The 13,999-nt window shown below is 42.6% G+C and overlaps 1 protein-coding gene across 1 annotated transcript in view; it reads left to right on the forward strand.

The window, feature by feature from the left end:
• Positions 1-13,999, forward strand: part of LOC131586974 (sphingosine-1-phosphate transporter SPNS2-like) — a 118,544-nt gene that overhangs the window by 74,426 nt on the left and 30,119 nt on the right. The window contains exons 5-9 of the mRNA XM_058854354.1: positions 1,673-1,739; positions 4,188-4,330; positions 5,455-5,607; positions 6,360-6,549; positions 11,046-11,111. Of these exons, the coding sequence (XP_058710337.1) occupies positions 1,673-1,739; positions 4,188-4,330; positions 5,455-5,607; positions 6,360-6,549; positions 11,046-11,111 (619 nt within the window). The remainder of the gene's footprint in view (positions 1-1,672; positions 1,740-4,187; positions 4,331-5,454; positions 5,608-6,359; positions 6,550-11,045; positions 11,112-13,999) is intronic.

The raw sequence follows: 13,999 nt of genomic DNA on the forward strand, positions 1-13,999 counted from the left end.
TCCCTGTTACTGGTTCATGTGTGACTTTTGGGAACGAATGGGAAGTTTGTTGTTGATTTATTTAGTTTTTTCCTACTTTTTTTACAGCAATGGGGTGGAAATGGAATAAAAATATTTTAGCTGACCTTTTCTTTCAGTGGAGTTTCTTTATCAGCCCAACATAGTATCTGATTGGTGGGATGGAAGGGAATCTGTCATTCTTATTTTTATTTTTTTAAATAATGGCTGACCCTCTATTGTGAGATTGTTGGTAAGGTGGCTTTGCATAGTTTGCATACCAATTCCAGAGCTGGACAACATCCTGGGAAAAAGGCATTATGGGTTCATTTCCAGCAGGGAATACATGGGAAATACATGAGTTGGAAACATATTTCAAACTCAGAGAAAAACTTCTGGTGGTGCATTTTACAAGCTGGAACACTTTCCTGTGAGATAAAACTAAAAACTTCCTGTGAGATAAAACTCACAAACTTTTGCTCTTGAGGAAAAAGAGAGAAACAGACCTTTAAATCTGTGAAAAGAATATTTTGCCGAGAGGACCGAGGATTCCAAGTATTCACATAGAAAATTCAATGAACTAGAAAGAAATTACAACTATTCATCCTGTTGAGCCTGATTCTGGGACTTCATTATCTCAATATCCAGCAGCAGCGTGGATTACAAGGCTGTGGAAGACAGGACAAGGGCTGTAAACTGAAAGAGGTTTTGATTGGATATTAGGAAGAATTTTTTCCCTGTGAAGGTGGTGAAGCCCTGGCACAGATTCCCAGAGCAGCTGTGCCTTCCCCATCCCTGGAAGTGTCCAAGGCCAGGTTGGACAGGGCTTGGAGCAACCTGAGATAGTGGAAGGTCCCTGCCCATGGCAAGGGGCAGAACTGGGTGGATTTAAAGATCTCTTACAACCCAAACCAGTCTGTGATGACTCATGGTTTGATTTTGGGGCCTGTCTGGGTAAAATGTCCACTTTTGGGGCCAAAGCTTAGCAGACCCTTCAATAAAGGGGGGATGTGGGCAGGGAGGGGGACTCACCATTGCCCCACTGCAGTCCTGGTAACTTTTAGCCAAGGCAATCTCAGCAGCAAATGCAGTAGTTTTGAAAAGGGGTATTTACCTTTAGTTCATGTTGAGAGAAACGTGGCTATGTTCACCATTAGTCTCTTGTGAAGCATCTTTTGTCTTACACATGGCTAAAGGTCTCCCATCAAACTTCTTGAATATTCTTCTTGGTTTTCTTTCCAAGCTAATAGAAAATAATCTCTTCCTGCATAATTAGAACCAAATACTGTTTAGTGGCAAGAAAAAATATCTAATGATGGAATGTGGCCTGTCCTTGAAGGACACTTTTTAACTGAAAGCTTGAACATAAAATTGTTTAGTATTAGTATTTTAGTTAGTATTAATTCTTTTTAAGTCTTTGTTTCTGTCTACTGTTGATTGAAAGGTCAGCTATAAACTTTCAAATTTCCATCAGATTTGGACATTTTTAGATCAGCAGCGCTAGATAGAGTCACATACTAGCCACCATCTGCTTCAGTCCCCATATTTCCTCCTGTAGGACGAGAGAGCTGAGGACACACAGTTGGTTGTGCCTTTCTTTGCCTTTGTCTGAGAACAGCTGTGACTGTGGCACCCTTAAAGCTCTGACCAATTCTCCTCTTGGCCTTTCTTGCAGTGGCTTGGGATACATCACTGGCTCCAGTGTGAAGCAGGTTGCTGGAGACTGGCACTGGGCACTGCGGGTAAGTCCCTCTTAATGACACATCTTAACGAGAGTTGGTTGGTTGGTGTTAGGAGGAGTTCCATCACACAACCTGTTATTACATCTGAAAGGTGAGGGGTTGGGAATGACATCTCTGGATGTTAACTGCATGGCAGATGTACTCTCTAAGCAAAGATATTTGGGCTTGGCTTGTGGGACTTGGTCTTTTCCCTGCTTGGGAGCAAGAATTTTCCAATCACTTTGTTATCAATCAATCAATCATGACTTCTTGATGGGGACAGGAAGACAAGGCATTGGCCTTAAATCAACTCCACAGTCTTTCAGTCCCCTGCTGTCAAGAAACTCTGAGAATGGCTTCCTGCTTTGAGGAAAAAACACTTTGTTCCAGTTTCCGCTTGTTTTTCTGCCCTGAGACAGTCAGTTTCCTTCTATTTTAACCTCTTGGGACCCTGATAAATGGGCTGAAAAGATAATCCACTCCAATCACATACTCACAAACAGCTTCTGCACACAAAGATGTCTTGAAAGAGCTGAGAGGAAGTGGCCCAGCAGAACTGGTATCTGACCTTTGGTGCTGTGGGTGGCATGTGAGGTGCATTCCCTGCCTCTGGCACTTCATGGAGACCATGAATCTCATGAAGCTCAGGCCAAGACCATTTATAACAGTAGGTGGTGGAAATACAGGGGTTCCCTTCTGAAGCAGATATGCTCAGGTGACACAGGCCATGCCCAGGGTAAGCAAAACCAGCAACATCACCATGAACAGTTCATGTGTAGCTGAGAGAGTGGAGGGCAGTTTCCAGCTGTGCACCTGGAGTGGAAAGTGGAGTAGCCTAAAGCTTCCCACCAAGAGGATGATGCCTCATTAGCAGAAATATTTGAGTAAATGAACTTTTGAGCAGAGGCCAACACAAGGAGTGGAAACCCCAAAGTCCCTCCTCTGGTCAGTGGGCTTTAACTGGAGCACTCTTGGAAAACCCAAATCTGTTTGTAAAACCCAAATGGTTAATCTGTGAAAAGAGATCATCACTAGGATGGCATCTTCACAGTTATCCTGAGAAATTCAGGCTGTCATGACTTACAGGTCATGATTTTCACTCTAAATGACACATTGGTGCAGGATTCCCTGGATGTACAAAATCTGGGGACTCTGAGGAGCTGCACACATCTCTGGTGGTTGTTTTGGACACCACTGCTCAGCCTTTGTAGTCACACAGCTCATACAGAATGCATCCAGACATCAGTGTAAAAAAACTTCCATCCCTATGGCAATTATTGTGCTCTTGCAAGATGGGAATGATGCCCCAAGATGATGCTTCCTTCTGTGATCTCCTGTGGGATCCAAATACAGAAGAGGTCAGGAATAATCTGTACTTCAGTGGGCTGAAAAAGACAGAATGGCTCGTGGACAAGTGGCAGCTTTGTCTCTGGATCTAACAATAAAGCAAGTGTTTCACTGCAGCATTATTGAGTGTCCATGGATATTGTCCTGGTGGGTACTTAAGCTTTTAGATAAAAATCAAAGAGATTTGCAATCATCTGGCTGTAGAAAAAACAGCATTTCCAGTATTTTTTACCAGTGTTGTGTCTTCTGTTCAGCTGTCATAAGGGTACTGTATCAGGCTTCAATATATTCCTGGATGAGAGATTTTCCTGACTTTTAAGTTCTGAAATACTTTTGTCTTTCCTTCCCTACAAGGATTGTGAGTGAAAGGCCATTCTCAGGTTAATAATGGAAGATTTTTTAAAATTTTTTTTAACAGGAATTTCTTTTTTAAGCAGCATGTCTAGATGAGATGATAGTTCAGTAAAATCCATGTTCCTGTTTTCCTGATGGAACTATTTTCCATTCTGACAATAATGGAATTTCAGTGTCAAAACAAGAGTAGTTTTCAGAGCTTGTAAAATGCTGTGGGATCTTTGTATTTTTGCCTTTTGGGAGAAGGGATTGGATACTGGGAAACCAAGCCCTTGAATGTGTTGTTTTCCTATCTTCCAGCCTGAATTTTCAATGTTTCTTTGTCTGTTGTAACCTGAGGAAGATGCCTGAAAACAGGAAGTTGTTAGATGCAAGAGGGATGTATGGCAAGCAAGGGTTTTCAAGCCTGCGTGTTCCCTACATCCAAAATCTTTCAGCTGGTCTAATTGACTTTAAAAGGCTTCTGCACTCACCCAGAAACCAGCTGGTTTCCAAAGAGTTAAAAAATCACTGAAGAAACATGGTTAGATGAATCTTGGTACTTATTAACACAATGGACTGCCTTGCTCAGAGCATTTTCAAAGCTGCATGTTTCCAGAGTGAGATAAGAGAATCCATGGAATGACAAGGAGGAAGGAAAGGAGAGGATGCCTCGATGCTTACAGGTTCTGACTGGCTGTGAGAACAGTCACTGAATCCAAAGGGATGTGTTCTGCTTCTTCCTGACCCTCCTGACTCCGGTGCTAATTCCCTGCTCCTTTCTTGCAGGTATCTCCACTCCTAGGAATGATAACAGGGACACTCATCTTGATATTTGTGCCTGCTGCTAAAAGAGGAAATGCTGAACAACTTGGGGGGCAGCTGAAGGCTCGGACTTCGTGGCTGAGAGACATGAAAGCGTTGATTAGAAAGTAAGAGCACGAGTCAAAACCATGTTTTGCTTCTAATGCTTAATTGGAACATCCAATGGTCTGGATTTAGTGCAGTTAGGCTGGAAAGTGACGACATGCAGGGAGTTACAGGAAGTTTAGTCTGTGGACCTAGGGAAGAAAATCACAGTTACTGCTGTGACAGTGATGGATTCCAAGTTTTGCTCTAACCTTTCCAAGATTGACATCTAAGAAAAAGTCTGCTTTGTTTGGCTCATACTTCACACAAATCAGAGCTTTTGAAGTGTAGAAATTGCTGTGTTCCTGTATTAATTGTGCCACTGTTGTTCAGACACTTAGATCCTTTTTCTTCTTTAAAAAAACTATTCTGCTGAGGGGGAAAAGAGGGTTTTAGCAATGTAAGACAAAGAACCACACAGAAGCTTGCACTATGGCAAGTTTAAATACATGTGAATGACCACATGTGACTGAATCCATGAGAACTGAATGTGCTTGGGCACTTGTACGTGTGCATTAAGGTTCACATGCTCATGAGTGTTTAAGCAGCTGCACTTCCTTCCAGAAAGCTGGCCTGTGAATGTGCAAATACTTTCACTTGTGAATTCAGGGTTACCTTGTAATTCTGATGGGAAACTTGGGATGTCATTCATTTTTAGAACTACTGGCTGGAATATCTCCCTTGTATTGTCATCCAGTGTCAAAGGACTATGAGAAGCCATGTTAGATAATTCATCATTATTTCTATGTTACTGCTTTTGGTAGTTTATGTAACTAGTAACCATGTGGTGGCATGGATGGGGAGGGAGAAGTGAAACTGAATGGTGACATTCAGAGTGAAAACCCTGTAATTCACAAATCATGTCTTAGTGACCAAGCACTGATTGTCTTCTCAAACAATCCCTTGAAACAGTCTGTGTAGCATGTCTGATGAGTTCATTATATTATCATCAGTGGAGAATCACATGTGAATATTCCATGCTTCTTATTCTCTGAATCTTTGTACCTTGTGCTACCTCTGCCCCTTGGCAAAGGAGGTGGCAAGTGTGGGGGGGCACTGGGCTTTGTCACTGAAGCACTGGCTCCTGCCTGGGGGTCCTGCTTTTTCACTTTCCCCACCAAAGCTTCTCTTGGTTTTCTCTCCACAGCCGCAGCTATGTGTTCTCATCCTTGGCCACCTCAGCTGTGTCCTTTGCCACGGGGGCACTTGGAATGTGGATCCCTCTGTATCTTCACAGAGCACAGGTGGTGCAGAAGACAGCAGAGACCTGCAGTTCCCAGCCCTGTGGCACCAAAGATAGGTGAGAGTCAGAGTCAGCTGCTTTACAGAGGAGGAGAGGAGGTGGGGGCTTATTTACCAGAGGAAACAGCAAGTCCCACAGAGACAAGCTACTAGAATGTCTGTAATTTCCTCTAGGTCCTTGCAACAATGATAGGAAATGCTGGGATTGTAAACTAGGCTTTATTTCTCTTCTTCATTGCATGAAGTCAAACCAAGAGAGAAGCAATGACCTCAGCTCTGTCTTGGTTCCCAGGCTGTGGTGCAGAGTAGAAAAGAGGAAAGAGAAATCTTCTAAGGAGGATGTTTGGAGAGCTGAGAATTCGGGTTCTTAAAACTCATCTGTGATAGCAGCAGAATAATCTGGCAGGTTAGGAAGCCCCAGTAGTGCCTGTAATTCAGAGGTTGGAATGGTTCCCCTAAAGCTACAGGGACTAATCTTGTAGACTTTTGTTTCTGTGTGAGGCAAGACTTCCCTCTTTTATTGCTCTGTTAATTGCTGTGTGTGCTGAGTTTTGCTGAGGAATGTCCCAGAGATGCATGTGCACTATGATAAATTTCATAAACTATGTTTTTCTCAATTGCAGGTGAAGAGGGCTAAAATCATGAGCATTTGTTTTATTTAAAATTTACAAAGCCATTGTGAAAATTTCCATTAGTCAGTTTACCCTAACAATTTGTCCAAAGACTATGCCCATTTGGGGGGAAAACTCAAAAAGAATCCCTCACCTTTCTCTTATCTTCTTTCTTTCCTTTTTTTTTTTTTTTAAATAGTTTGATTTTTGGAGCAATCACTTGCTTCACCGGCTTCCTGGGGGTGATCACAGGGGCAGGAGCAACCAAATGGTGCCGCTCAAAGACTCAGCGAGCTGATCCTCTTGTCTGTGCTGTTGGAATGCTGGGATCAGCCATCTTCATCTGTCTGATCTTCGTGGCTGCCAAGAGCAGCATCGTGGGAGCCTATGTAAGTATAATCCTTTCCATATGCCAGCCCCTACCAAACTCCTTTCCAGGCTGTGTGCATTGTTGCCTGTGGATGTTTTCTTGCCTTTGCCCTTCTGAATGTCCTTCTTTTTGCCTCTTGGCATTTTGGCACTACCTAAGTGTGCCTGAAATCTCAATTGCTTATCCCTGCTGTCAGCAGAATTCTGAGCTCCATGGAAACCCACAGCCTGTTTGGGTTTTTTATCTGCACCTCAATCCACACCTTTATTGCTCCTGCCTAATGTTTTGGTACAGGAGAATTGAGCACTTCCCTTGCAGTGAGGGTATTGTAGCTGCAGTGGTACCAGATGACAATTACAGTGTAATTTGTCTGTGGGCAAGCTTTTGTACTATTCATTTCCATAACCAGGTGGATTGCACCAGGCCAGTATTAATTACACAGCAATTTCAATTTATCTGTGTTACTATAGCTCAGGAACCTACAGTACTTGATACTGCACAAATGCAGATTAAAATATGGTCCCTCCCTGAGTGCTTGTAATTGAATTATATAAAAAGGTATCAAATAGATCCAGATTAATAGAATGGTTTGGGTTGGAAGGGACTTTTGAAGGTCATGTAGTCCAACCTCCCTGCACTGTGCAGGAACACTTTCCACTAGACCTTGCTGCTGAGAGCCCCCTCCAATCTGGCCTTGGATGTTTTCAGGAATGAGGCATCCACCACCTCCTGGCCACCCTGTGCCAGTGCTTTACCACCTTTGTAAAAAACTCCTTCTTTACATCTCATCCAAACTGACTCTCTTTTAGCTAGACTGAAGGGAAAAAGAAATGCTCAACTATGATAATCCAGCCTCAGGCTACAATCTTGCTTTACTCAGTCAGGAGTAAAAATCCAGTCACTGTACAAGTCTCTGGTTCCCTTTTAATGTCAGAATGAGAGAGGCCTGGGACCTGAGACAAGTTTATGAAGGGAAAGCCTGAGATGTTTGGAGTGGTGGGATCCCTTCTGAAAGCTCACCCTTCGCTTCCACACAGCAGCACATGCTCATGCAGCAAGGAATGTTCATTTACAAGTAACCAGCCAACTGCTGTTCCTCATTTCTCTGGATTTCGAGCCATGGTTATTTGCTCAGTTATGAGGGAGCACAACCAGAAAGAGTGGAAGTTCAAAATCATTAAGACAGAGCCAAGAATACCTCCTCTAGTTATTTAAGAGTCAGATCTCTGGTTTGTGACCATGAAATAACATTTGAATTGGCAGAAAAATGATACCTCAGACAACCTGTGAGAGAGTGTTAGTGGTTGGTGAATCATTAACTCATTGATCTATCACACCCCTCACCTGCTCCCTCCACCTCTTTGTGCAGACAGAGCTGTGATTTTCTCCTTTCTCAGGCCTAGTGACAGACATGTTCATTTGTGTTGTTCAGTCTCATTATACAGAAACCTCTCCCTTTCTAGGCTGGAAATACAGTTTTCAAAAATTGTGCAACAGGACATGGCCATTAGTCTCATTTTTATCTTTTCTCTATTTTTTTAATAGCTATGTGACTATTCTGCATTAAGTATATAAATATAGATGGTGTCACTTAAACAATCCTAGAAACAATTTATTGACTGATACAAGCATCAGCTTCAATGAAGTGTTTAGCACTCCAGCAAGAACCTACAGAGCCCTTGCTTTTAAATATCTTGGTTTTATAGGTTTTATTTATTTGGAAAAGACCTGCATTTCCATCAGTACAATCACTCTGCCCCTTACATGTTGTGTACTGTCTGCTCTCTTCCTCCCCTGAACACCTGCACTGTTTCTCTCCTGCTCAGTCCTTTCTTGCAAGTGATTTTGGTCCCTGGGGGCAGTTGCTATTCCCATTCTGTAGCAGCCACTCCCATCTGAGGCAGGTAGACAGATGATTTTTTTCCATCCAGTCTTTTCATACTGATCCAGTAAATTATTGGCAGTGGTAGAGTGGCTGGCAAGGTGGGCTAAAACAACAATTCTGTATAATTTAGCTGCCCAGACCTCTGTATTTCTCTTTTACTATCTTGCTTGGCTGTATAATCCAATCACTTCTTATTCAGTTTTCCTTGCAGTATGTGGATTTGTGTGTTGTAATCCAGCTCCTTAAAGCACCAATTTGCATATCTGTAAGTCCCACTTCCTCTGAAATACAAACTCTTTGAAACTTGGTTTTTGAACCTGTCTCTGGGAACCCATTAGATGTGTGGCATCATCATCATCTCACAGTGCTCAGACATTTCAGCTGCAGATTTTACGCTTGTTTAAATCTCCAAGTGACTGGAGAGAGATGCTCTGCTTTGCCTTCCTTTGACACTGTTCCAAATTCCTCAATTTCCCCATCTATTTCAATTCCTCAAAGACATTTTGTGATATTGCAGAAACAGCAAATCCCAGGGTAGAACCTTGCCAGAGAGCTTTTTCAGCATCTCAGTCTCAACCCCAGGGACTTTCTGTTGTCATGTTGTTGGTGACCTGCCTGCTTCTGAGGCATCAGTATTGCCCAGAACTGAGCTGGGGTTAGAATTGCTCCAGATTCAGGAGTACATGAGGGTGTCTTACCCACCATTTCAGAGAGAAATACAAATAATGAAGATACTGACAGATACACGCTTTGCAAACAGCCATGGAAGGTGTTTGTAACCTGCTTAGAACTTGCTGTGGGAACTGCTGGTGTGACCACTCTGAAGCCTACTTTATTTATCATTTTTGGGAGTCAGAATTGGCTAACTGATCACTTAAACAGAAAAGCACAGATGAGCAATCAGACACTGAATGGATGTGGTGAGATGTTACACAGCAGAGCTAGAGTCACAAACAAATGTACATATAGAGGTGAAGTCTCAGTGTAAAATGAGGCTTCAAAAAGTGTGTGAGGAGTCAAAACCGGGATTTTGAGGAGCTGTTATCTGCTCTAGGGCTGCCCTATTTGCTGTAAGCATCCCTAGAGTCTCCCTTCTGCAGAAATGCCACATATCCTCACATGACCTTTGCAGTGAGTGAACTCATTTTTATAAGCCCCCATCAGCAGCTGAAAGACAGATGTTCTTTAATGTCAGTATCTTCTATTCTACTTTTTGATCTTCCTCTTGTTCTTCTTTTCCTTTTACCAGTACCCACCTATTAATCTCATGTTTCGTGGATTGCTTGAAATACACATTCATCAGCTCAGAACTGGTGTGCTCTGAAGTTTGTAGCATTTCAATGATTTATTTAAAGGACTTGTGCTAAATTCCTGCACAAGGGACAAGTTCTTGCTGCCTGTAGCAATTCAAATGTGTGCAGTCCATATCAGCTCAAGGCAAGCAGGTGCCTGTTTGCAGTGCTGGGAGCAGGCAGGGCACGTTGATGCTGCATTCAGAAGTTTGATTCCATCATTCCCAAACTCAATTTAGTCTCTCCAGCCACAGAACCAACAGCAACAGCAAATCCTGTAGCAGGATTTCAGAGCAGGTCTGACAGCACCTTGGTTTACTGGGTGTGTTCTTACCTTGGCATTTGTCATTTCCAGTGAGAACCAAGGCAGACCAGCAGGCAATGGGAAAATGGAATTTTCCCAAAAAATAGAGATTTCCAGCTGGGCTGTAATGACTGGCTCAGACACCATCAGACACCATCAGGAAGATCCAGTCACAGAAAAAGGGGATAGGGAGGGAGGATATTTGGGAAGCAAAGACAATTTTAGAAACAAATAGATGAAGCTTCCGTAGGTCAGTGTGTAAGACTTGATAAATAAAGCAAATTATTCCTGGCAGTGACAGGATGGTCTGAGGGGTTTAGGCAACCTCATCTGGTGTGTGGGAAAGACAGTGGCAGTGGTCACATCATGACACAGCTGCCACTCCAGCACTTCTGTGGCTTTTAATGTCTCTTTCTGACTATCTCCACAGAGCCAAGGATTGTATTTTACCACAAGACACTGATGTTGCAAAGCCCATACTTAATTCAGGACAGCTATCACCCATGTAATGATGTTGGGGAGAGAAGGGATGCTCCACAGCTCTCCACAGAGAACCTCAGCTGGTTTGCTAAGAGCTGAACACATAACTTGGTTCCCAGGAATGGAAATGGCTGTGCTTTAGGGAGTTCTGGCCTTTTCTAACTGGCTTTTCGGAAAAGAATAGTGCAAGTTCAACTTGATGATCCTTAAAGGGCTTTTCCAACCTCAATAATTCTATGATTCTAAGTATGCAAGCCTGGGCTGTCTCTTCATGCTGGTTTTTCATGTCCTTCAAAAATCAAGTGTACCAGCCTTTAATTTAGCTGCTCTGTAGAGAATAAATTTAGTTTACAATAACATTTCAGGCCAGCCCTCTAGAGCTCTGATACAAGTCTAAGGTTTGTTAATAGTCAAGATAAACCACAACAGCAGCAAGGAGTGTACTGTGTAGGTATGAGAAAAATAAGCAACAAAAGAAAGTTTCTGACAGGTTATTTTTCCTTTGAATGCCAAGTAAATAAATCTTCTCCTTTTTGTGTGTTTTGTTACAACAGATTTGCATTTTTATCGGAGAAACTCTTCTGTTTTCAAACTGGGCTATCACAGCAGACATACTAATGGTGAGTGCACTTTGGAACAGCATCTTTCCATGTTCAGAGCAGTTTGTCAACTTGCAAGAACAACCTGAAGTTCACAATTTATTCCAGATCCTGGTCCCTACTTCAGCCTATTCTGGATTTCATTATTATTATTTTTGCTTAGTGAAAAGTGACATAGAGAGAAAGAGAGAAAAAGGATCCTTTTTGTCCTGAGCACCAGGGAGAGACGTCCAAAAAGGACAACATTTCTGAATTCAGATAATTTCCCAAAATTTTAAGTGTTTGTGCAAAACCCTACATGCACAGAATTCAGGCAGCATTTCCTAACAGTCAGCATGTTTTTTGGGCTTTGTTATCAAAAACTCAGCTTTGTTCTGCAATAGGAAATCCTTCCATCCCTCCCTCCCTCTCTCCCTCCTCTGACCACAAAGGCAGCACATCTACCTTCCATTCAACACATACACAATAGAAACCCACCTCTGGGAGAGCAGAGAGGAAAAGAAAGTATAAAGAATTTTTGGACTATGTCCACCTTGTCTAAGAGGAAACTGTCAGGGACTTTTCAACCCATGTCCTCCATTTTCCATTCTTTCTCTACCACAGAGCTTTTTAAGTCTTTCAAATCAGCAAGCTGACCTCAGCAGCCCCATTTTCACATGAAATAGTCTGGACATTTGTTCAAGAGTTCTGCATGTTTTGTTGAGGTTTCCATCAGAGCCCATCAAATATAATATATGTCAAAACCCTGTTGTGAAGGAGGTGTTGCTAACTGTATGAAAAGAAAGGCACTAAGGCACAGAACTATTACAGGACATTCCCGAGGTCTTTTGTCAGCTTGTTGACAGAACTAAAAATATAATCAGTCTGGCATCAATAGAAAACTCCCTTAACTTGTATTTGTTGGTTATGCAAACATCAGCAAGGAAACAATTGGGCTCAGTATTCTTAGATGTGAAGATAATGGTGTTGATAAATTGATTCAGCAAAGAACTTCAAGCCTCTGGTTAAGTTCTGTTTATGCTGAAGTTCAAGGTTGTGTTTATTTTTTAAAGTAGCTCTGCAGTTGCCACCACTGCATTGCCTGATGAACTTTCTGCCTTTCACTCATTTGTGCAGGAATACTTTGGGGTGGGTGGGGTGGTTAAATCCTCTCCTCTCAGTGTGGGTAAAGCCCAGATAAACAAAGTTTGTCAGTGTACTCTGCTAGCATTGGATGGCTTTGAATTCCCAAGGTTCCTCCTGCCAGGTCGGCTGTGGTGGGACAGAACTCTGGGAGCCTTCCCTGGAACTTCATGGGCTTTTGCAGCTTGTGCTGAGTTCAGGGCTGCTGTGGCCGTTCAGAATGTGGTTTCTCAGCACTTGCACAGATGTGCAGCCTGGAGACAGCTGTGCTGAGGAAGAAATTACAGTACAGTGTGTGTAGTTGCTCATTCCTGCCTCCTGCCAGAGCTTCCTGTCGCATCCTGCCTCTGGCTGTGGTGTTCCCAGGAGCAATCCCAGTTCTCTCCACTCAGAATTAGTGGAGAGCTTTAAATAGCAGCTGTTTTATACCCTTCTTAACACTGGCTGGCACAGGTAAAGGCTCAGCTTAGGTGGTCCCAGCTGCCAGGAGGGAGGATCCTGTCAGACCTGTTCAAGGTGCTCCAGAAAATCTGTGCCAGAGACAGACCTGAAATTTGACCTGTGTTGTCTCAAGGTAACCCCAAAAGATATTTTCAACCAACTGCTCTGTTATATCAAGGGTGTTAGGGCTGCTATCATTGTCCCATTTAATTACAGAGGTTGTTTGTGTTGATTTCAATGTGACTTCAATATCCTGTAGCTTTTTAACAGCTTTTATAGGATTTGCCATCTGTCTTACCAGCATCCTATAGTCAGTTGGATTTTGTAGGGATGCATTTGCAGTTATTTATGTTGCTTTAGTGCAAAAGAGTTCCGTAAGAAATGATTGGAAAAAGTAGTTCAATTTTCCAAAACAGGAAAAGAAACTAAAGCCACGTTAAAAAATGGATTTTGGTAATTGCTGCCAACTTTTCAGCTCACTGTTCTCTGGTAGAATGAACTGAGTGTTGTATATAATGTCCAGCTTGATGCATTAACAGCATGAGTGGACGTGTGAAAGTTTTAAAGAAATAAATGTAAGATGAACACAGGGCTGGAAGCAGACAGATCCCACAGGGGATGAGAAGGGGCTTAGATGTCAGTGAGTGAGAGCCAAGGCTACAGCCACATTTGACAGACAGCTTAGTGGGAAGTCCTTGCCAGAGAAAGATGCAGAGATGCTTTAGCAGATGCACTTTGTATGTTTGGCAAATTAATTTTACTGATTACTATTTATTTGTTGTAATCAGAAGTGTGTCTGTTCTTGCCTGAGGCTGGGAAGTTTAAAAGCATTATTAGCGTAAGCTTAACAACACTTTCATCCTATACATAAATATTACCCTGTTTTCATGGATAAAAGCTCTCAATACTGGCTGAACACTCTTCTTGCTGATTTCATTATGCCAGGAGTGAGGCTTTTTGGAAACTGCATCCCAGATGATTCCTCACAGCTTTCCCAAGATTTACAGATCCCACGACTGCTTAAGAATCCTTTTGGGCAAGTTGTTAAGGACCTCCAGAGGTTTTCCAAGTTTAATTTCCGTGGCAAAACAAGGATGTTTGCTTATTATTGCTTATTAAATTCCAATTTAATTGTTGGCTCTTCCTAGCTCAGTTGCATTTCATCCACTGCTCCTCCTGCAGAAGGGTGGGAGTGCGGCTCCTCGGTTTTCCTGCAGTGCAAGGTGCCAAGTGCTGGCTCTGATAAATTGTCAGTGCTGCAGTGCTCTGCACTGCCCGAGATTCTGAAAGGCTGATGGTTGTTCTGAATGCAAATTTGTACAAAACAGGTCTCATTCTCCTGGGCA

This window comes from Poecile atricapillus, chromosome 21, assembly GCF_030490865.1.
Source record: "Poecile atricapillus isolate bPoeAtr1 chromosome 21, bPoeAtr1.hap1, whole genome shotgun sequence".
NCBI lineage: Eukaryota > Metazoa > Chordata > Aves > Passeriformes > Paridae > Poecile > Poecile atricapillus.